The 25,892-nt window shown below is 33.8% G+C and overlaps 1 protein-coding gene across 2 annotated transcripts in view; it reads left to right on the forward strand.

Annotated features, from left to right (window-relative positions):
* The window catches only part of LOC124353489 (transmembrane protein 184B), an 85,951-nt gene that overhangs the window by 37,128 nt on the left and 22,931 nt on the right, over nucleotides 1-25,892 (forward strand). For both annotated transcript variants that reach the window (XM_046803336.1, XM_046803337.1), the window contains exons 3-5: nucleotides 15,080-15,245; nucleotides 22,475-22,565; nucleotides 25,518-25,685. In XM_046803336.1, the coding sequence (XP_046659292.1) occupies nucleotides 15,080-15,245; nucleotides 22,475-22,565; nucleotides 25,518-25,685 (425 nt within the window). The remainder of the gene's footprint in view (nucleotides 1-15,079; nucleotides 15,246-22,474; nucleotides 22,566-25,517; nucleotides 25,686-25,892) is intronic.

Consider the following 25,892-nt stretch of genomic DNA (forward strand, 5'->3'; position numbering starts at 1 on the left):
TTATCTTATTTAAAGTGTTTAGCAGTTATTGGTTAAAAGTTCAAAATGTCAAACCAATTTGGTTCAGTTGATTTTTATTTATTTAGCGGATGTTTGACCAATCAGATATTGGTGGTCTGAGGATTAATTGATGATAAACTAGCTCTGGCTTCTCTCTGTTAATAAACAAATATGATGACTTAGGAAATATTGATGGTTTGAGTTTTAATTTTTTGTTATACCATAGCTTGAGTGTTTGGTTAAGGAATGTAAAAATTATATCATAATTTTTATAATATAATTTTTATTTAAAAAATAAAAATTATAAAAGTTAAAATTTTTTTTCAACTTGTATTATCTGCAAGTTTTTGATGAAAATATAATGAACTCAATTAATTGAGATTTGTGAGAAATAAAATCGTTTCAGCATTATTTATTTTGTTCATAATTGTAACGAATGTTCATTTGTTTTAGTATCTGAAATTGGTACATCTTTTGAGATCTCTTTTTATATAACATTAGTCATGGAAAAAGATAACAGAGGCAGAGTCTGTGCAAATTAAGTTGTGTAATGAAGTGGTACTTTATGTAGGATATTTATTGAAAGATATATAAATTTAGGTTTCGATCAAAGAAAGTCACAATAGTATAAAAAATTAATTGAAATTGAATATGACTGGGGTTTTAATATAGTTGTATGATATACTGTGATCTACTAACATCAGTTCGGATGATCTTTAAGTGGATCAAAGTTTTGATAAAATTGGATAAAAGTTCAATATTATAAAAGGAAGGAATATGTTCCCAGGAGTGAATTGAAGATGTGCAACTCCTGTACAGAGATAATGTATGAAATTGATCGGCTGTATTGTTTTATTTGTGTTGGAAGGAAAGCCTGGGTTGGCCAAAACATGTCGGGATTGAGGAACTTTGATTGTCTTGGGAATACACACCGCAAGAGCAGTATAACTCGGAGGGTGAAACTGTACACGTACAACACGTTTTGTGTTTGCTTAGAAAACAACCAGTACCCTTAACCTTGTAGCAATTTGTTCTTTGTTACTACACAAATATTCTATATTAAATTTACTATTACAATACAATATTTCTTTATTTATTTTTGTTATGGTGCTTGTGGTGTGCCTTGAGTATCGGAATTAATTTGTCTTTAAATAAAACACTTTGGTAACTTTTAAATTTGATTTATAGAAAAATTACACTAACTACCATGAAAAATAACTAATAATAAAGTGGACTGTATTGCAATTTGAAGTACTACTAGATATTATGATATACAATGAGCTGCTGCCCTCTGTCCTAAACTATATATGAAGTGAAGAGAGCTGGTGCTCCTTATCCTATTGAGTGCTAAAACTAGACTAATCCGTGGAGAGTCGCTCTGGAACCTTGTCCTGAGGTTAAGGTAAATTCCCAATGAGACGTGAGGTCCAGCCCTTCACACCCCTTGAACTTGGGGGTTGACATCCTTAGGTCCATGGAGGGCCTGTTCTTGTCTGGGAGTGAAAGTTTTGTCACTTCCCACACTCTGAAAAGTAGTAATTACCACCTCTAGGAGATCCTGTCATGAGTATTATAAGACTGCACCAGTTCTCCTCTTTAACAATAAAATAATGTCTACATGCACTTACACTAAGATAATAAGCTAATTCGAATATATTTAATCTATGCAAATAAACTATCTATAATTGATAAACAAATACAATGAAAGAACCAAGGACTGGCCTTAAGATTTGTATACATTGTGACTGAAATCTTTTTTGTGTACTTACTAGAAAAACGGAAACAAACTTATTGCGTTGAAGGAGGAGCTCTTCTTATTGGAATTCACTATTTTCTAATAATTGATGAAAGAAAAGTCACAATTATAATAATTTTATATAAAAAATTATAAAATAAATAATAATAATAATTCTTTAAAATTATAAATGCTTTGCTACTGAAATATTCTTTTAGATTTTATTGAGTTTATTGTATTTATCAATATTTTTTAAACCAGGAGGCAGTTGTCCCAAAATCTTTGTTTTGCACAAGTTGCTTTTATTATAACAATATATTAGAAAATTGATTTTTCATTCCTATATCTAGTTTGATAAATATATCTTATCACCCAGCTCTGGCCTCTCTGTCTCATTGTCATTACAATATATAGATTTGTTATAATAGGACAGTGTGACATACACCATGTTCATGATAACCATATTGGAAATGTGGTTATACAAGAACAGACATACCCTAGCTTAAATTCAGTATTATTTGTCATGCTCTTATTTTTAGAATAAGAATTCTCTCTTTATTATTTTTAGATTTATCTCCATATACAGTATATCTAGATTTACTTTGATGTTTTTGAGGATTCTACTTGGGTGTCATCACTAAGGTGTAACTGCTGTTTCTATGGCAAATACATACTTGAGTTCTGAATTAAATTCTCGAATGGTTCTCATAAAATCGTTCATACAGACAGACACACAGCTTATGGAGAATGTACATGACTTTTTTACCAAGAAAGAAAATAGCTACGGTAATGATAACAAGTTAATTAAAAACAATCTGGTAAAATAACTGTTTGTATTTACTTTTAAATGTAAATAGATGTAACAAATGTAACAAGTTCACAATTTAAATTAGTTGTTATTGAAATGAGGACCTTGCCTGACAAAGGGCACATAGCTAAGATATTTTACCTTTCGGGAAACGGCTCTTAAAGTTTATAGTTGTGAAAATATTTTGTAACACTTAAAAGGATCCCGTAAAAAAAAAAAAAAAAACCTTAAAAATTTATTTGTACTGGAATATTTTATAAACTTTATTATAATGTTATTAACTCTTGTATTTAGCAGAAAAGTACTCATCACATCATCATCATCGTTAGACGTTTCCGTTCTCACAAAGGTTCCAGTCGTACACAGCCTCCTCCACTTTAGTCTATCGTTCACATGTCTCCTCTTCATCCACGCCTGTATTTTTCTGTAGTCCCCTTCTCTCTAAATGTACCCCCCCCCCCCCTTTTTCCCACACTTGGTCCTCCCCATCTTCCACTGCGGTCTTCCTCTTGGTCTTCTTTCCTCCTTCCTCCTTCTCCAGTGCTATACTCTAGGCAATTTCTATTATCTCCCATCCTCTTCACAATGCCCCAATCCACTGTAATTCTTGCTTCCTTCCATTGTCTCTTGCAGTGAAACTACCTTCAATCTTTCTCTGGCTTATTTCGTTCCTTATTCTATCTCTTCTTGTAGTCTTCTCACTATCCCTCTTAAAAATCTCATTTCTGCAGCTTGCCTCAATCTGCTTAAATCATTTTTATTTTAGGTTCCACGTCCACGTCTCTGCTTGCCATATAATAAAAATTGGTTGGAAATAAGATTTATACATCAATACTTTTGATTCTTTCCCAATGTTCCAACTCCACCACAATCTTCTTTACCATATTGAAAAACTTTTCCACTCTTCCATATTCTGTTTCCTATCTCTTCTCTTATTGTGCCCCTAATTAGTAAAAATTAGTGAAAAAGTACTAATTAGTAAAAAATAAAATTTATAAGAGATGTTATGTGCCCTTTTTTTAGCATACATAGCCTATAACCTAAACTAATGTATAAATGCAGTGAACTCTAAAAACAAGTTGATAAAGAAACAAACTTTATTACATCACATAGGCAAAATCATAAAAATAAGGTTTTAAAGAATTTTCCTCAAAAATTTGCTCTCAGCCATATTTCGTCATCTGCAGTCAAGTACTTCATCAAACTTACGGACATCAATGATTTTAGCTTCCGACACTTCAGGAAATGGCACTGTTGCAGGTTGAATTTCTCCTAATGTTTGTTTATTTACAGTGTTCATAAACTTTGAAAGGAGAGTAGGTAGGAACAAAAGTGCTAGAACACACAACAGTTCCATCACTTTTGTATTTAATTATTACGTACTTCATGATTGTAAACTTCTGTTTGTTTTTTAGCCAACTTTTGAAAGTCTTCGAAGAAAGGCTGAAGGCTCTTATCCCAATCTTTTATGAGACTTCGATCCATTTATTACTGTAAAAGGGCTAGGCTTCTGCCGAGCCTGAACCATAGCTTGTGCAGCCATGATGGCTTTGCAGTTCCTGGATGACCTCTCTCTTTTTTGATATGAGACCTAACAAGACCAAAGTTCCGGTCACATTGTGAGAATGAATGGCCCCTAACTGGAAACAACTGTATAATTTCTACGTCAAACACTTTGCTGAACCACGAACAAAATTTAACCATTGTGGCGTTGCGGATTTTTGGTCCCCCAGCAGAGTCCGATAACAAAACTAACAGTTTTTACTTCTGATTTTTCAATATATTTCTTAAGGCACTCGTACAGAAATGAAGCCACACTGTTCGAATTTCTTAGATGCTTGTGATTCCATGAAACAGTAGAAGTAAGACTCGTCATCATTGAAAATGTGTACGTTAAATGCATATTAACCATAAAAGCCTGTTTGTAAAATTTGGCTGTTCACATTAATTCTTGGCACTGGGTAGTTTTGAGCATAGTCAAATTCACATACCAAAAAAGAAGAATCAGTTTTTTGCTTTTTTCTATGAACTCATGTTTTAAAGCTAGTCTTCTTTTATATTTACGCTGATGAATCATGATAAGGTACTTTGATTGGATCATTAGGATTTCTTGACAGTTTTTCTCTGCATTCTGTACAATAATCGCACACAATTCACTTTTAGGTGACCTCATACCAAAATTCATGTGGCTAAACTTAGATTTGAAACACTTAAAGTAGTGGGGGTAGCCCATTTTCAAGTTTTCATTTGTTTCAGACCTATAAAAACTCTTGAAAACAATGTGTAAAGAGTTTTAATATTGAGCTCCGGGTTGTCAAAGTACTTTAGAGAGGTTTTATTGCCACTATAATGGCTTAGGCTATATGGAATTGATTCAAGGTGTGTCTTCATCAAATCAAAAACATTATGTTTTCAATTTGTGTGGTCGATTAGTGTGATGACCTCTCCGTTCTGTAAAGTCCTGATCATTTAACACTTTTTGTTGGATTACTCTTATTCTTTTAGGACTTATGTTGTTAAAAGTTTTCTTAAGAAACCTTGACAGACTGATACCTTAAAACCACCAACGTTGATACTATAGACCCAAATATTAATTCGGGCTTTTTTGGGTTGAATGGTCTGAGTTTGTTGATCAATCTTTTCTATACATTTAGAAATAAATGAGTCTTGCAACTCTTTACCTTGGTTGTAGAATGATGAAAATAAATTCGTTCTGATGTTCTGCAGTAAAACTTTCAAAAACATTTCTTACTACAACACTCTGGTAACATAAAAAAACTGCTTTCCACTTACATCTTTCCAGACTCTACTAACCGACATACTCTTTGCCTTTTAAATCGTTTTCACTTTAGCACTTTCACGTTTCAAATTTGTATTTGTTTACTGTATAGTTTACGTTTGCGTTTAACTTTCGGCTGATCCATTGCACTTAATAGCTCTAGTTTTTAAAAGGATTTAACTTATGAACAATGAACATAACCTCAATAATTCAACAAGCTGAAAATAGAAACAGCACTGATGTTAGATGTCATTGTTTTGGATTTTGTCAGATGCAACAGCTGCAAAAAAATTCTCTCAGAAACCAAAGAATAGAGATTTTTTTTTCAAACTTTCAGGGCACAAATTCTAAACAACATGGCGGATCCAATAAAGCAATTGCCGGAAAAAGGGCACATACACCTATATGCCCTTTGTCCGGCATTGTCCACAATTGTACTTGACAATTATGGGGCTAAATTTATTGTTTACAATATATATATACTTGTATATGTAAAGTGGATAAAGATTATTCAGTAATCTTGAAAGCAAACATTGTTTCCTAACCTAAGCAACAATATATATAATAGTGATAAGAAAATCTTTTGTACTCGCTGTTTTGTTTGTTGAGAAAATATATGAATAGAATAACAGGATATAACAAATTTGAAACCTTCATATATGCAAACATAGAACACTGTTTCGAGATTGGGAGTCTATACTTTTTGTAGGAACTTGTCCTTAATAGTTTTTGTTATGTACTATATGTAATGTATTGTAATATGTGATAGAGACTGGTGTAGTGTACAAGTATGTAACAAGTGTGTACAACATGATTGACAAGTAGCCTCTTAGTTAAGTAACCAGTCAGATAACAGTAAGATAGTACTTCAGGTTGTAGTGAAAACCTAAACTATCTATGTTTCTCCTATCTAGGAGTGACAAGAACCAAACTTTCTCTGTTGCATAATCTTCACTACCACTCCACCACTGCTCTGTTGGTTGAGGAATGTGGCTAATTTCTATGCAATATCCTTGGGTTTTGTAGCCGTGCTTTCAATTATGAAACAGTTTAGCTTTCTCTCAATACCACGATTATTATTGTCGGGTGAAATTACATCTACTGTCAGTGTATTAAAGCGATGATTACACAGTCTCATTTCACCTTTATATAGTTAATAGTACATACTTATAATTTCATTGGGTTCTTTTAATTTGGAGCTATAGAACACATTTTATTTGTTACATTTTTGTACAGATTTAAGTGTACCTAAACGGTAATAAAGGCAATATTAATATATAAAAACTGCTTACAGTACAAAACGACAACAGAAAACACAAAATTATATATTTTTTAAGGGAATTAAATTTACTACCCATTTAATACATAATTGTGCTAAATTAACGGAGTAATAATGTCACAGCAAAATTATTACATAAGAAAGAAATACTGTTGTGAAACACATTTGGGCAAAGACATACATAATGTTATATTGTTGCAAAATACACTTAAAGGGTTGAGAGAGATTGGTAAAAAAATATGCTTAGTTACGATTAAAATATTAGTAAATCTCTCTAGTAATGATCTTTTTGTTAACACTCCTAATCTTACCTGCAGGTTGTAGAGGAAGAAAGAAAGTAAATTAGTGGACTCTTGGTGACAGTGGCAGTCAAATCAAGTTACAATCACAAACTGTAATTGGCTCTGATCAGAAGTAAATACTATTAGAAATTGAGCCAAGTAGGATTGTGATTAAGCAATTTGATTATTTTCTTTCTCTGTCTTTGCTACGGTAACTGGCTCAGAGTTAGCCTATAATTGTATGTGAAAGGCAAGTTTTGTCAGCAGACATTTGTGAGAGAGATATAACCTTGTGAGAGCCTGAGACCACTCCCTCTCGGGGAAGTCCTTCAAGTGGGGCCCTTATTGTCTCCTTAATATCAGTGTCAACAGGAGTGTACAGTATTGACCGGCATCGAGTGAGGTGGTGCCTAGGGCAGCAGCTGTGGGTTAGCAACGGTGTGATATGTGATCAAAGAAAATTGGAGGGAGAAAGGTTTACAATATCAATAATCAACACATAGAACCAAGCATTTTTATTTGTGTTTGATACCTGTAAAAAAGCTTTGGACTTAAAATTAAATAAAATTTTTTCCGGCCTTTGAAGATGTGTCAGTGAGGTCTACCATTCTGAAAACTACTTACTAGTAAATTGTATCGTTAATTATACTGAGCTTTTAAAAAATTCAAATTAGAAAGTTACTTACTATTTGAAAATAGTTATAACGTTTGGGTTTTTAATTTGTATTGTGGTGTTACAATGTTTGAGATACTATGGTGATTATGACATAGCCTTTCACTAACCACTTGACTAATGAACATCTGTTATGCGTTTTTATTTTTAATCAGGAAATTTGTTATCTAACCTGTCACCGCCCAGGAAATAAAGAGAGGAACACTACAGTATGTAAGGACTGACCACAGTAGTGTGTCCACATGAATGCACTAGGCTGTACAGTTTGTTTCTTGTTTCAAAAGAACAGCTTACTTTTAGAATGTAACAATGAAAAGGCTACAGAATATGTATGGTGCTGTTACAAATAAAAGTATGTAATATTTTATAGGCAAACATACTTTTTATAAGTATTTGGTTGAGTTCATCTGTTTTCAATATAACCAAAGTAAATAAAAAAAAAAAACAAAACTAATATTTTATTTTCTATGAAGTTCCCTGAATATATCTATCTGCTTAAATAAATGCTTTTTTTGTTTATATCTTAAAACAAGTGACATAAGTTTCAATAAATAAATGGGATAGGTATTGATAGACTTGCAAAAATGTTTCTCTGGTGCATTATAATCTACTGTAAAATGTTGAAAACCAACCGATGAAAAATCCCCACCGTGAGAACGTCAGACCTGTGTTACTGCATCGCTTTTACTGGACCTGGTAACTGGTAACAACATTATTGCAGCAATCAAATTACTTGTGTGTCCGTTCTATGTTTGGGGCTCAAAGATGGACAGGATGCCCCTTATTACATCAATTCATTACAGTACAGAAAATCTGGTCAAGCTACTGAATATTGTTCAAACTTGTTTCAACTGGCGATTAGTATGACTTTTAGTATTTAGAATGAGTGGTCACTTTCGCTATGGTCGTCACCTGTGAACTATAATTACTACATACTTTCATTCTACATAATTTGTACGGCCGGTGATCTCATCAATTCTGTGAATGAAATGGCAGCTTTGTTGTTGGTTACACTGTTTAACTCACCTGTGAACAGAATATTACTACCTTGTTTCATTCTACATAATTTGTACGGCCGGTGATCTCATCAATCCTGTGAATGAAGTGGCAGCTTTGTTGTTGGTTACACTGTTTAACTCACCTGTGAACAGAATATTACTACCTTGTTTCATTCTACATAATTTGTACGGCCGGTGATCTCATCAATTCTGTGAATGAAGTGGCAGCTTTGTTGTTGGTTACACTGTTTAACTCACCTGTGAACAGAATATTACTACCTTGTTTCATTCTACATAATTTGTACGGCCGGTGATCTCATCAATTCTGTGAATGAAGTGGCAGCTTTGTTGTTGGTTACACTGTTTAACTCACCTGTGAACAGAATATTACTACCTTGTTTCATTCTACATAATTTGTACGGCCAGTGATCTCATCAATTCTGTGAATGAAGTGGCAGCTTTGTTGTTGGTTACACTGTTTAACTCACCTGTGAACAGAATATTACTACCTTGTTTCATTCTACATAATTTGTACGGCCGGTGATCTCATCAATTCTGTGAATGAAGTGGCAGCTTTGTTGTTGGTTACACTGTTTAACTCACCTGTGAACAGAATATTACTACCTTGTTTCATTCTACATAATTTGTACGGCCAGTGATCTCATCAATCCTGTGAATGAAGTGGCAGCTTTGTTGTTGGTTACACTGTTTAACTCACCTGTGAACAGAATATTACTACCTTGTTTCATTCTACATAATTTGTACGGCCGGTGATCTCATCAATCCTGTGAATGAAGTGGCAGCTTTGTTGTTGGTTACACTGTTTAACTCACCTGTGAACAGAATATTACTACCTTGTTTCATTCTACATAATTTGTACGGCCGGTGATCTCATCAATCCTGTGAATGAAGTGGCAGCTTTGTTGTTGGTTACACTGTTTAACTCACCTGTGAACAGAATATTACTACCTTGTTTCATTCTACATAATTTGTACGGCCGGTGATCTCATCAATCCTGTGAATGAAGTGGCAGCTTTGTTGTTGGTTACACTGTTTAACTCACCTGTGAACAGAATATTACTACCTTGTTTCATTCTACATAATTTGTACGGCCGGTGATCTCATCAATCCTGTGAATGAAGTGGCAGCTTTGTTGTTGGTTACACTGTTTAACTCACCTGTGAACAGAATATTACTACCTTGTTTCATTCTACATAATTTGTACGGCCGGTGATCTCATCAATCCTGTGAGTGAAGTGGCAGCTTTGTTGTTGGTTACACTGTTTAACTCACCTGTGAACAGAATATTACTACCTTGTTTCATTCTACATAATTTGTACGGCCGGTGATCTCATCAATCCTGTGAGTGAAGTGGCAGCTTTGTTGTTGGTTACACTGTTTAACTCACCTGTGAACAGAATATTACTACCTTGTTTCATTCTACATAATTTGTACGGCCGGTGATCTCATCAATCCTGTGAGTGAAGTGGCAGCTTTGTTGTTGGTTACACTGTTTAACTCACCTGTGAACAGAATATTACTACCTTGTTTCATTCTACATAATTTGTACGGCCGGTGATCTCATCAATTCTGTGAAGTGAAGTGGCAGCTTTGTTGTTGGTTACACTGTTTAACTCACCTGTGAACAGAATATTACTACCTTGTTTCATTCTACATAATTTGTACGGCCGGTGATCTCATCAATCCTGTGAGTGAAGTGGCAGCTTTGTTGTTGGTTACACTGTTTAACTCACCTGTGAACAGAATATTACTACCTTGTTTCATTCTACATAATTTGTACGGCCGGTGATCTCATCAATTCTGTGAGTGAAGTGGCAGCTTTGTTGTTGGTTACACTGTTTAACTCACCTGTGAACAGAATATTACTACCTTGTTTCATTCTACATAATTTGTACGGCCGGTGATCTCATCAATCCTGTGAGTGAAGTGGCAGCTTTGTTGTTGGTTACACTGTTTAACTCACCTGTGAACAGAATATTACTACCTTGTTTCATTCTACATAATTTGTACGGCCGGTGATCTCATCAATCCTGTGAGTGAAGTGGCAGCTTTGTTGTTGGTTACACTGTTTAACTCACCTGTGAACAGAATATTACTACCTTGTTTCATTCTACATAATTTGTACGGCCAGTGATCTCATCAATTCTGTGAATGAAGTGGCAGCTTTGTTGTTGGTTACACTGTTTAACTCACCTTTGAACAGAATATTACTACCTTCTTCCATTCTAAGCTCGACAATCTTTGTGTTATTGTATTGACTGTTATTTCTGTATTTAATTTGTTAGCAGATCACAAAAGTGTCTAATTATTGAAGTAGCCTCTCTTTGGGTTATTTGTTTATAGTTTATTATTAGTATGGATGATTTGAAAGGATAATACTATTTCTGGCATTTTCCATTGTTGTATAAGAAAACCCTGCATTTAGTGGACTAGAATCTATATACCTGTCATTAATAATAATCAGCTGAATCTTATCAGTGTTGTAATAAAGCTAATGACTCATTCAGATGGTACAATCTCTCAACTGCTAATCTATAATGTCGTTTATATAACTGCAATAACTGTGTTAATAGCAATCATTTAATTAGCCACTACACAATACCAGTTTTATCAGTAATACAATATGAATTATATAACATAATACATTTTTAAGTAGAGAATTAATGTAGTAATTCATTGTTATGTAATACACATTTAAATGAGTCATCAACATATTCATGAATGAAACATTTGTATTAAGTCCATAGGTGTATCTAGAATGACCTAATCAAGGGAGGGTTACCACCACCGAAAAATCTGGGAATTTTTCATGCCTTCCAGTTAAGCTGCGGCCTGAGGACTCACCCCTGGAATATGTTTAAATGCTATAATATTAGAAATTGCAAGTTTGGCAGCCTTCTGAAGGTAAATATTATTCATGCCTCCCAAAACAGTCCAATGTTAGTGGAAATTATTGGTAACCATCCATAACATACAAAGATAAGAAAACAATGTTATTGTAAAGGGAGTTATTGGGGCTCTTGAAAATCGCTGCATCTTAGAAATTACAAGTAGCTTCCTCTATCTTTTATCTTGAATTTATAGTTTATAAAATTGGCTTCCTGAATATATGTCTTTTACTCGAGAATTGGAATTCTGTATATCACGTTCTTCTTTAGTTTGTCAATTAGAATGTTGGTTTTACATTCCCTGACAAACAGAATGCCGCCCCCCATTGCCAGATACTCTTGGCACGCCACTGGGCCTAAGTAGCGTACCACATTATCTCTGGTCTACACACTATTCAAGAACGTCACCTTCAGCCTCAAGGTCACCATATTAGAATGTGAGTACACGGAACTATGAAACCGACCGAGTTTTTAATAGGGTTAATGTAATGTGGCTGCAAGATTTCTATGAAGTCCTAAACATTTTCAGTAATGGTTGTATGTACGCTTTTATAGTTCGATACAGTAGCAGCCCGCGCTGTTACAAGTCTGGCAACGTATCCCGCAGGCAATAAGTCACTGGCGCTGTCTCGACGTTGTTGTCACGGCCTTGAATATTGCCGTCGATCGACGGTTGTCAGTGTCAGCGTCAGCGGTGACCTCTAGTGAAGGTCGTTGCTCTGGGGTCAAGTGCAGGACACTACCAGTGGTGTGAGGGAGCAGCAGATGACTGGTCTGGGTCTGACGCGCGGCGGGTTGCGTGACACAGAGTCTCGTGACTATCGTGGTGGCGGCGCGGCAAGGCGATGATGTAATACGATTACGTCACTTACCTTTATTTCGGTTCGGTCAGTTCAAGCGTCCGGACAAACACAATTTAATCACGCTTGATGGATTATGGTTTTTTCTTATCTCTTTTTTCTATCGATTATTTTTGTTTTTTCGAGGGGAAGGTTTGTAGAATCAACAATATTTTTTCGCATATCTGCCATGGTAAAGTGAAACAAAAACAGTATCACCTCAGCAAAATCCGTTCTAGTCCTAATATGAGGAGAAGGCTGTGGGGCTTGCCAGCTGGTATCTTACCCCGCACCGGTAACGGTAACGCTCGGTATTTGCTGGGCAGCGTGCAGTAGATGATTACGGAAACCTTAGTGCTGGCGAATATACAATATCAGATAAAGAACCAGGTGATGGGTCTGGATGTAAAGTAGCAGCAGGAATTCTATTGCCTCAAAACTTTAAAAGTAGAAACTTTTTGACCACAGGCCAAATTTGGTAAAATTGTTTCTATTATTTGGTTGTGGTCTTATGCTTATACAAAAGTGCAGGTGGTCATTTAAAAAAAAACAAAAAAAAAACATTTGTGTCAGAAATACAGTTATCAAAAAACAATAATATCTAGATTATTATGACTTATTGCTATAGCCTTGAAAAATTATATAAATTGATAGATCACAGTAACTCCCCTATTTTATTTTTAGGGTGAGATATTCTTGAGGATGAAGTTTGTGCAGGGCAGTGTTAGTGGGGGTATGGAATATGAAAATTATGATGTATCTCAAAACTTACATGGGGGGGGGGTAGGCATTCCAATGATCCCACTTACTACTGATAGTGTAACTGCAGTTTAGTAAAAGTTATTTCACCTAATGTTATCACTTGTTACTTATTACATACTCATCTTCTGTGTAACAATATTGTATTCTGTGTTGATAAGAGACAACAACTAATCCATTAACAAAGAAGCCTATTAACGGTAATTACACTCAGCCTCCTGGGTTATGTAAAGCCTCATCAGACATAGAGCTTCTCGCCACATCGAGCAGCGTAGCGTGGCTCCTGGCTCTGTAGTTACGTGCTGGAAGAAATATCCTGTCTGTGATGTAATGTGATAATGTATCAGAACATGTTACCATCAAATATCATTATGTAACCATGTGTGTTCTGGAATTCGGAGCAGCCCTCTTTATGATTATTTTTGACTATTTTTAGTTGTACATAGTTATTTCCAAACAAACATAATTGAATTAAAATTTTTTAATTGAAGTATTATACATGTTAGTTGCTACAGAGGATATATTTTAGTCTTCATTCACAGGCTGATTACTTCTCATTTTGTTTAAACATTCTTGCTTTTGTATGTAAATAGCGATATAAGATTTATTTTACTAACTTATGAACAAGAGAGAGTATTAATGAAACAAAATATAGCAGTGGCATAATTAACAAAACTCCTGCCTAGTAAATTGACTCCCTCTGAGAACTATCCACAGCCCAAGTAATAAATCTAAAAACAAAAGTAGTGTCGAGAATTTATGAGAATATAAGTTTTATGACTAAAATAGTTAATAAAAGTAAAATTATTACAAAGATAAAGCAAAAAGGTCCCAAAAAACGTTTGGTGTTCACATAACACAATTACCAGAACCAAATTATACTGTATACAGAGAGGGGGTGGTATTTGAGATTACATGAAGTATATAACCTATATTGGATCAGTTATGATTGTCACGGCTGCTTTTAGAACTAAAGAGAGCCACCAGTAGTTCTGTCATGGCTCAGCGTATTATTGTTGAAGACATTTTTATTTGGGTTTCAACTACTTTAAAAAAATCTATCTCAACAACAATCAATTCTTCAAGAATTTTTAGTTTTTCAATTATTTGCAACAACTCTTATATTTTTATTTTAAGTTTTAAGATGACAGCATTTTTAGTTATGTAAGGCTCGTGATTATCTCACACATAAAGCAGATGTGAAAACAAAATTCAAATGTTTTTGAATCATTGAAACATGTGCAAAAATCATTCTTCTATTGAATGTTTCATTGCCAGATAAGTTTTCAGTATGTGATATATCCAAAAAAAGAATTTTTAAAGCTTATGAATTTTAAATTTCAAGACGGTAGACAAACATACCTTTCTATCAATGGTGCCGACAATGTTGCTTATTTGTGATAGATATCTTTGAACTCTGATTACTTTATCAGAAAAAGTCATTGAAATTAATTACTAATTGGTAAAAAGGTCAATAAATAATTTTTTCTTATAGCACAACATACTTTCTAAAATTTGAAATCAGTATATTAAAAATTTTAACATTTATTAAACATTTTGAAGTTTATGTTATGTCTAGAGGCAAACTAAGTTGTTGAAACATTCTAATAATAAAAAGATATTACTCCAAACAAAAAACCCAACTCTATTAGCAAGAACCTTTTTTAAAGAATTAGATGTTAAATGATTCAGTATTGAGCTCAATATGAAGCAAATTCATTTAAAGACGACATTGATTGAGAATAAGACCTTACTCTGTTAGGACATAATTGTTAATTTGTAATTTATGCTGTATATTTCACTGGTACAGCCAACCAGCAACTTGAAAATAATCGTAACTTTTTGTCTATTTGTTTGTCACTAGTAACAAAAATTCTTTCTGATTTCCTCTGCAATTTTGGTGGATTGAAAATCATTGGCTTGATTTTTTAAATGAAACTCCAGTAGATAGTATTAATAGACCAACAACAAATTTATTTAACTAATGGTTTCCTGACTCTTCTGTTGGTGTGTGTTCAGATCTACAGACACCTGCGGTGGTACACCAACCCGTCAGAGCAGAGATGGATCATCAGGATACTGTTCATCGTGCCCATATATGGTCTCCACTCTTGGGTCAGCCTGCTGTTCTTCAACAGCGAGAACTACTACGTTTACTTCTTCACCATCAGAGATTGCTACGAGGGTGAGTCTCTGGCTCAATTTGTACTGTTGTAGTGTATGAATGTTTATTGATTATTTAATACGAGTGTGGAATAAATCCTGGATGATAAGACAATGGCATTACTAAGAAGGGATAGAACGCCCAACAGCAATCCCACTTGTTTGTACTGTTGGAGTGTATGAATGTTTATTGATTATTTAATACGAGTGTGGAATAAATCCTGGATGATAAAACAATGGCATTACTAAGAAGGGATAGAACGCCCAACAGCAATCCCACTCGTTTGAAATGAAATGGAGCAGTTAAATGTTCTATTTTAATTAGGCCTGTCCAATTTATTTAAGTTTAGACTTTTATTCACATTTATATACTCTCGTGTATGGTGTGCTCTTCAATCGGAATCATCCCCCACCTCAGAGCCAATTTCTAGTTTCACCAGTGTTCTAAGTTATAAATATGACAACAATTAACAAATAGAACACTGACATTAGAGATAATCTTTACTGGTTTTTATGAATATAAAGTAATCTTAACAATAATTTTAGTATAACAGAAAATAATAATAACAGAAAGATGAATCAGAAAATTACAACATAGGCTAGTGAAAAACATTAAAACATCAGCATTAAAACACTATAATTCAGTACTGTATAATAAAACCTCATGGTTATAACAAGGGAGGTCATTCATTTAACCAGTTTTACTTATTTCACCTTTACAAATTCTTGCTTTTACCACGTTCTCTGAATATTTATTAAAATTAAATTTTACAAAGTTGTAATTTTTGCATTGATAATTGTATCATTTACCAAGCTTTTACCATATCTATGATAACTAGTTTATATAGTAACCTTCCTCTCAGGTAATTATAGAGTTCCAATTGTGAAAACTCTGTTACTATAATTAAAGTGCTGTGTAAGCTCTGGAGACCCTGAAGAGAGTAGAAGAGACCCACCGGCTGTACCATATTTTACAACAAATAGTATATATACAAAATACGTGACGGATGAAATGACAGCATATTTTGAGTAGCAGTGTTGGATACATCATTCCACACCAAGTGATAGTATTTGACAATCATATTAATCAACACTGTACTTCTGTATGTAGCTTAGAAGTGCTCAAATGGCATGCAACCGTATCAGTAACACTAAGAGTATTTGTTTCTTTTGAAGACCAACTTGGGTTGTCAGTAACTATTGCATGCAAGCGTATCAGTAACACTAAGAGTATTTGTTTCTTTTGAAGACCAACTTGGGTTGTCAGTAACTATTGCACGCAAGCGTATCAGTAACACTAAGAGTATTTGTTTCTTTTGAAGACCAACTTGGGTTATCAGTAACTATTGCATGTAAGCGTATCAGTAACACTAAGAGTATTTGTTTCTTTTGAAGACCAACTTGGGTTGTCAGTAACTATTGCATGCAAACGTATCAGTAACACTAAGAGTATTTGTTTCTTTTGAAGACCAACTTGGGTTGTCAGTAACTATTGTATGCAAGAGTATCAGTAACACTAAGAGTATTTGTTTCTTTTGAAGACCAACTTGGGTTGTCAGTAGTTCTATTGCATGCAAGCGTATCAGTAACACTAAGAGTATTTGTTTCTTTTGAAGACCAACTTGGGTTGTCAGTAACTATTGCATGCAAGAGTATCAGTAACACTAAGAGTATTTGTTTCTTTTGAAGACCAACTTGGGTTGTCAGTAACTATTGCATGCAAGCGTATCAGTAACACTAAGAGTATTTGTTTCTTTTGAAGACCAACTTGGGTTGTCAGTAACTATTGTATGCAAGAGTATCAGTAACACTAAGAGTATTTGTTTCTTTTGAAGACCAACTTGGGTTGTCAGTAACTATTGCATGCAAGAGTATCAGTAACACTAGGAGTATTTGTTTCTTTTGAAGACCAACTTGGGTTGTCAGTAACTATTGCATGCAAGCGTATCAGTAACACTAAGAGTATTTGTTTCTTTTGAAGACCAACTTGGGTTGTCAGTAACTATCGTATGCAAGATTATCAGTAACACTAAGAGTATTTGTTTCTTTTGAAGACCAACTTGGGTTGTCAGTAACTATTGCATGCAAGAGTATCAGTAACACCAAGAGTATTTGTTTCTTTTGAAGACCAACTTGGGTTGTCAGTAACTATTGCATGCAAGCGTATCAGTAACACCAAGAGTATTTGTTTCTTTTGAAGACCAACTTGGGTTGTCAGTAACTATTGCATGCAAGCGTATCAGTAACACCAAGAGTATTTGTTTCTTTTGAAGACCAACTTGGGTTGTCAGTAACTATTGCATGCAAGCGTATCAGTAACACTAAGAGTATTTGTTTCTTTTGAAGACCAACTTGGGTTGTCAGTAACTATTGCATGCAAGAGTATCAGTAACACCAAGAGTATTTGTTTCTTTTGAAGACCAACTTGGGTTGTCAGTAACTATTGCATGCAAGAGTATCAGTAACACTAGGAGTATTTGTTTCTTTTGAAGACCAACTTGGGTTGTCAGTAACTATTGCATGCAAGCGTATCAGTAACACTAAGAGTATTTGTTTCTTTTGAAGACCAACTTGGGTTGTCAGTAACTATTGCATGCAAGCGTATCAGTAACACTAAGAGTATTTGTTTCTTTTGAAGACCAACTTGGGTTGTCAGTAACTATTGCATGCAAGCGTATCAGTAACACTAAGAGTATTTGTTTCTTTTGAAGACCAACTTGGGTTGTCAGTAACTATTGCATGCAAGCGTATCAGTAACACTAAGAGTATTTGTTTCTTTTGAAGACCAACTTGGGTTGTCAGTAACTATTGCATGCAAGAGTATCAGTAACACCAAGAGTATTTGTTTCTTTTGAAGACCAACTTGGGTTGTCAGTAACTATTGCATGCAAGAGTATCAGTAACACTAGGAGTATTTGTTTCTTTTGAAGACCAACTTGGGTTGTCAGTAACTATTGCATGCAAGCGTATCAGTAACACTAAGAGTATTTGTTTCTTTTGAAGACCAACTTGGGTTGTCAGTAACTATTGCATGCAAGCGTATCAGTAACACTAAGAGTATTTGTTTCTTTTGAAGACCAGCTTGGGTTGTCAGTAACTATTGCATGCATGCAAGCGTATCAGTAACACTAAGAGTATTTGTTTCTTTTGAAGACCAGCTTGGGTTGTCAGTAACTATTGCATGCAAGCGTATCAGTAACACTAAGAGTATTTGTTTCTTTTGAAGACCAGCTTGGGTTGTCAGTAACTATTGCATGCAAGCGTATCAGTAACACTAAGAGTATTTGTTTCTTTTGAAGACCAGCTTGGGTTGTCAGTAACTATTGCATGCAAGTGTATCAGTAACACTAAGAGTATTTGTTTCTTTTGAAGACCAACTTGGGTTGTCAGGGTCTCTTATCTTTTTTGAATAACTGCTCTTGTATTCCTGTAGTCTTCCAAATGTCAAATCAAATGAAGCTGCCATCACTGTATTTAATGGTTCTGAACTGATTAAAGTAATAACAAACTAAATTTAAAAAGGTTGAAATCAGTTGGTGGCCTAAAATGAGTAATTCGTTCAAAATAAAGTATTACAGGAGTTATTACGTAACTTAAATAATGTGATATGTGGCATAATATGTATTGACACCATAATGTCTGAAGCGGTTTTTGTTGTAAAACACGTAAATGGCCAATATCAATTCTGATTGTTTGAGAGAAACAGCGAATTGTTTCATAAACTATCATTAAATACTCATTTTCTTTACCATTGGAACTTCAACCAGTATTATGGTAAATAGCAAAAAAGATCTTTGTTATTTTGCTACCAGTGAAGAACTGGTGATCACCATTACTTCAAGGTGATTTTACTGAACGCAAAAGTTAAGTGTTGTGAAGATCTAAATACAGTTTCAGTAATTTTAAACGTTTATATAATTTATTTGCACTACTTTATATCAAGTGATGTAGGCAAGTGACCTAAAAAAATAGTAAGTTTGCCACTGAATGTTGTATGCCAGTTTTGCAAAAGCTGTCAGTAATAAGAGTAAAGACTTTTAATTTGATTTACAACATATAACGCAACAATATGGGACGTATCCATGTTGTAAATGACACCACCAGCTTGGGGCAAGGGATTACAACATTTTAGCATTGGGTCTTCTATGTATCCTATACGACACCATGGCACTGACCTTGGTGCCATTGCTTTACATCATGTTCTTGAGTAGTTGTTTTAATATGCTACAGTGATCAAATTAATTTTATTGGTTTCTTTATGTGTTTGTTTATTTTATTTTATTTTTACAGACTATGAACTAGTTCTTTTTATTCACTTATGTGCGTAGGCTGAAAAACCAAATGAAAAAAAAGAATGCGCATGTGCTTGTAATTTGTTGTGGTTATAGTAATTTTAGTGAACTAGAAATATTACTAGTTGTAGCTGTTTATTAAAGTATGTTTGATTGAGGTGAAAACTAAAGCATTATTACAACGTTACTGTTTTTGAACACTGTGTTATGTAAAGTGTTAGGAGTTTAGTTATTTCATTTCTCACATTGTAAAATGAAATAAGAGTTATGATGATAACCTACAACATTACAGTGATGAATGATGATACGGTAGATAAATCGTAGTGCTGGTAGTTACAGCAGAGTCGAACCCACGGACCGTGAAACTGCCGACTGTTGTGATATTGGCCATGCATCATTGACTGCAGTTCAACTCAAGGATGTAGCAACTCGTGTGGAAAATATTAATGACCTATTCATGCGTTCTTTATATTTAAAGTACAACATGACATTTCCTGATATTGTGTACTGTCATTTAAGTGTAAATCACAATTTAGAATTATTAAAAATAATTAAATGTAACTGTTGTCTGAGAAGTGTAATAAATATAGTAGATCTCATAGTGTTGTTGGAACTTGTATAATACTGGTTGTCTGCCGCTAACTAGTCATTTACTGACAGAGAAGATAGCTGTGTAAAGTATAAGTTTTAAGTCATGATCCCCAACAACTTAATGTTCTTGTTAGATGAAATCCCTTAACGAAAATACATTTTATTGAAAGTTGTATTATTATAAGTTATAAAAATTAAGGAAATGGAGTTAGCTTCAAGTCTACCTTTAGGCAGGGAAAAGTCTTGTACAGGTAGTAAGGGTATGTTCTCAATTTCAAAACAACACGTTGGATACAAAACCCGAGAATAAGTTAGGGTAACATGTATGTTGTTGTATATAAAGCCTGAGAACATGTTGAACTTCTGCATTTAGTTCTATTTTTTTGGCATTCCATTAAAAATAATTAAACAAATAAAGAGTTCAGTTATATCACACACTTGTAGATTACTTGTGACACTGTATTTACAAATAACACTTTTAAGTATGTCTAAACAAAAATGCATCTTTTTATTTTATATTTTAAGCCTAACTTTTTCTGTGAACTAATCCACATCTTCTTCTATATTGTTGAGGTATACCATGACCTTTTCCTTTGAGTCTCCAAGACTCTCAGAGTCCAATTCATCATCACAAACCTGTAACCAATCATTAATTTAAGTGTTTGATACTTCCACTGCACACCAAATCGTTTCAATATAACCTTACAATACAAATAAATCTATTGACACAGTTGTAGCTACTTGACTGTTGTCTACATCGTGTGAACACGGCTGAACTCTAATAAACAATGATGCAGTGAAGAGTTCACAGAGGAAGACTTGTTGAAGTCTAGTGAACAATGCTAAATGTACTTCCATGGTGACTGCTAATTCAGGACAACTTTTAGCAAAGTTTTAAGACAAAACCGAAAATTAAGTGGCACATTCGTAACATTGTTACAAACATAATATTTTAAGTACTACCCAAAGTATTGATACTCACTTTGAGATTTTATTGTTTAAAACAAGTGTGTTATAAGTGTGTAACTTGGTGCCTATAAGGGATGTGGGGGTGTTCAGTAATTTCTCTCTTTCTCCCCTTGTAAAGTGAAATGGTGGGTTCGTCTCTATTTCCAGTCAGGTTGGACTCAATACATAGTACCAGTAGATGAAGTTTGTGGACAAAAGAACATACACAAAAAAAGAAAAAAACAAAAAAAAAATTGCAACTCCATATTCCCTCTGATATTCCCTTTCTTTCCAAGAACATTCCCTCTGAAAACAATTCTTGGCAGCCACTGAAATTAGTAATTCAGTGTCAGTTAGTCATTATTTAAGGTAGATTTATCATAGCCAAACAATTTCTTATTGAGTCTAGATAAGATAAGGATAATTGAGGTAGACATCAGAGCCAAACAATTTCTTGTTTTGAGTATAGATGAGATAAGGATAAAGTTCAGAAAAGATCATGAACATAAGAATGTTTTTGAAATAACAAATCTTAGTATATCCATATTCAGCCACTTTTCAAAGGCAGCATTAAGTAATTTATTTCTGTAGGATGATACATAAAATATTTATGAAATAAAATATCATAATGAAGATGACCTCTGACTTGTGCACTATTGTTTTAATATATTGAGAATAATTTTATTTAATTTGTGGGAAATTACAGAATATCAGAACTTTCTTCAATCCTCCAATTAATTAATTTAATAGTTGTATTTCCATTATTGGAACACTGTGTAAATACAATGGTTTTGTGTGTTACAGCGTTTGTGATATACAACTTCCTCAGCCTGTGCTACGAGTACCTTGGTGGCGAAGGTAACAGTAAATACAATGGTTTTGTGTGTTACAGCGTTTGTGATATACAACTTCCTCAGCCTGTGCTACGAGTACCTTGGTGGTGAAGGTAACAGTAAATACAATGGTTTTGTGTGTTACAGCGTTTGTGATATACAACTTCCTCAGCCTGTGCTACGAGTACCTTGGTGGTGAAGGTAACAGTAAATACAATGGTTTTGTGTGTTACAGCGTTTGTGATATACAACTTCCTCAGCCTGTGCTACGAGTACCTTGGTGGTGAAGGTAACAGTAAATACAATGGTTTTGTGTGTTACAGCGTTTGTGATATACAACTTCCTCAGCCTGTGCTACGAGTACCTTGGTGGCGAAGGTAACAGTAAATACAATGGTTTTGTGTGTTACAGCGTTTGTGATATACAACTTCCTCAGCCTGTGCTACGAGTACCTTGGTGGTGAAGGTAACAGTAAATACAATGGTTTTGTGTGTTACAGCGTTTGTGATATACAACTTCCTCAGCCTGTGCTACGAGTACCTTGGTGGTGAAGGTAACAGTAAATACAATGGTTTTGTGTGTTACAGCGTTTGTGATATACAACTTCCTCAGCCTGTGCTACGAGTACCTTGGTGGCGAAGGTAACATCATGAGCGAAATACGTGGAAAGCCTATCAGGTACCTTTCTATCAACAGTTAATACCTGTCCAAAATAATAGGAACTTTCATTACATAACTATTGTTTTTATTACACTAAATTTTCATAATTAGGCGAGGCCCTAGACAAAGCCCATCCTACTACAACACTTGTGGCACGCTATTTTGCACTTATTGTTGATTTAAAAAAAATACTAAGGCTTGTACTATTATCTATATTGATTAAAATGATGAGATTTTAATACTGTACAGTGAAAATAATATAAAACTGAGCTGTTCTGAACAGCAGTGAACATTGTGTTTTATAAACGTTGAAACAATCCACTGGTATAAATCAAGAATCAAGAATCTTTATTAGTCATAATAACATTATTAAAATGATGAGATTTTAATACTGTACAGTGAAAATAATATAAAACTGAGCTGTTCTGAACAGCAGTGAACATTGTGTTTTATAAACGTTGAAACAATCCACTGGTATAAATCAAGAATCAAGAATCTTTATTAGTCATAATAACATTATTAAAATGATGAGATTTTAATACTGTACAGTGAAAATAATATAAAACTGAGCTGTTCTGAACAGCAGTGAACATTGTGTTTTATAAACGTTGAAACAATCAACTGGTATAAATCAAGAATCAAGAATCATTTTATTAGTCATAATAACATTATTAAAATGATGAGATTTTAATACTGTACAGTGAAAATAATATAAAACTGAGCTGTTCTGAACAGCAGTGAACATTGTGTTTTATATAAACGTTGAAACAATCCAACTGGGTATAAATCAAGAATCAAGAAATCTTTATTAGTCATAATAACATTATTAAAATGATGAGATTTTAATACTGTACAGTGAAAATAATATAAAACTGAGCCTGTTCTGAACAGCAGTGAACATTGTGTTTTATAAACGTTGAAACAATCCACTGGTATAAATCAAGAATCAAGAATCTTTATTAGTCATAATAACATTATTAAAAATGAGCTGTGAGCTGTTCTGAACAGCAGTGAAACAATCAAACATTCAAGTGTTATTAAAATTATTTTAATACTGTACAGTGAAATAATATAAAACTGAGCTGTTCTGAACAGCAGTGAACATTGTGTTTTTATAAACGTTGAAACAATCCACTGGTATAATCAAGAATCAAGAATCTTTAGTCATAATAACATTATTAAAATGATGAGATTTTAATACTGTCTTAAAACTGATGAAACAGCAGTGAACTTATAAACGTTGAAACAATCCATTAAATTTCAAGAAAATAGTCATAATAACATTATTAAAATGACGAGATGTACAGTGAAAAAATAATAAAACTGAGCTGTTCTGAACAGCAGTACATTGTGTTTTATAAACGTTGAAACAAACTGGTATAAATCAAGAATCAAGAATCTTTATTAGTCATAATAACATAACATTGAAAGAATTTAATACTGTACAGTGAAAATAATATAAAACTGAGCTGTTCTGAACAGCAGTGAACATAACGTTGAAACAATCCACTGTATAATCAGAATCAAGAAATCTTTATAGTCAATAACATTCTGAGATTTTAATACTGAACATGATACTGAGCTGTTCTCAGCAGTGAACATTGTGTTTTATAAACGTTGAAACAATTGAATCAAGAACATTAGTCATAATAACGTATAAAACTGAGCTGTTCTGAACAGCAGTGAACATTGTGTTTTATAAAACGTTGAAACAATCAAACTGGAATCAAGAATCAAGAATCTTTATTAGTCATAATAACTACTGTACAGTGAAAATAATATAAAACTGAGCTGTTCTGAACAGCAGTGAACATTGTGTTTTATAAACGTTGAAACAATCCACTGGTAAAATCAAGAATCAAGAGTCATAATAACATTTTTAATACTGTACAGTGAAAATAATATAAAACTGAGCTGTCTGACAGCAGTGAACATTGTGTTTATAAACGTTGAAACAATCCACTGGTATAAATCAAGAATCAAGAAATGTCATAATAAACATTGATGAGATTTTAATACTGTACAGTGAAAATAATATAAAACTGAGCTGTTCTGAACAGCAGTGAACATTGTGTTTTATAAACGTTGAAACAATCAACTGGTATAAATCAAGAATCAAGAATCTTTATTAGTCATAATAACATTATTAAAATGATGAGATTTTAATACTGTACAGTGAAAATAATATAAAACTGAGCTGTTCTGAACAGCAGTGAACATTGTGTTTTATAAACGTTGAAACAATCCACTGGTATAAATCAAGAATCAAGAATCTTTATTAGTCATAATAACATTATTAAAATGATGAGATTTTAATACTGTACAGTGAAAATAATATAAAACTGAGCTGTTCTGAACAGCAGTGAACATTGTGTTTTATAAACGTTGAAACAATCCACTGGTATAAATCAAGAATCAAGAATCTTTATTAGTCATAATAACATTATTAAAATGATGAGATTTTAATACTGTACAGTGAAAATAATATAAAACTGAGCTGTTCTGAACAGCAGTGAACATTGTGTTTTATAAACGTTGAAACAATCAACTGGTATAAATCAAGAATCAAGAATCTTTATTAGTCATAATAACATTATTAAAATGATGAGATTTTAATACTGTACAGTGAAAATAATATAAAACTGAGCTGTTCTGAACAGCAGTGAACATTGTGTTTTATAAACGTTGAAACAATCAACTGGTATAAATCATCTGTCTGGTTAAAAACCAGCTGAATAAAACATACAAAATGTTGTAGCAAACGACAAAAAGATCAAATGATTTGTCCTTTAACGTGCTAGTCACTGCAGAGGGCCAATTTGCAGACCTAGACTGTCACATGAAGTCAAGCTGAAGGGATAATGAAATCTTCCGCTAGGCAGTTTTGTATTAGGTCTAAAATAATTTATTATAGTTTTTAGTCTACTGATTTTTCCAGAAATGTGAATAAATTTTGGTGTTGGATATCAGGTCTAACTGCGTGTATGGGACATGCTGTTTGGTTGGCAAGACTTACACCATCGGGTTCCTGCGGTTCTGCAAACAGGCCACCCTGCAGTTCTGCCTGGTCAAGCCTGTCATGGCCTTCGTCATCATTGTGCTACAGTCCTTCGGTCATTACCATGACGGTGATTGGAGGTAAGTACAATGTTCTGATAGGTCTGAACTTGTTTTTGTCTATTCTTTTTCCTATTACTTATTTTGCTCTTCCAAATGTGAATAAAATATTGTTCTATCTGTTGTCTAGTAGCTCAGGTTGCATACTAAATGTTACAGTCAATTGATGTGATGACCAGAAGACATGGTACATGCATATTGAGTCTTGTTTATGTAAACAAAAAGACC

Source organism: Homalodisca vitripennis, chromosome 2 (genome assembly GCF_021130785.1).
Source record: "Homalodisca vitripennis isolate AUS2020 chromosome 2, UT_GWSS_2.1, whole genome shotgun sequence".
Lineage (NCBI taxonomy): Eukaryota > Metazoa > Arthropoda > Insecta > Hemiptera > Cicadellidae > Homalodisca > Homalodisca vitripennis.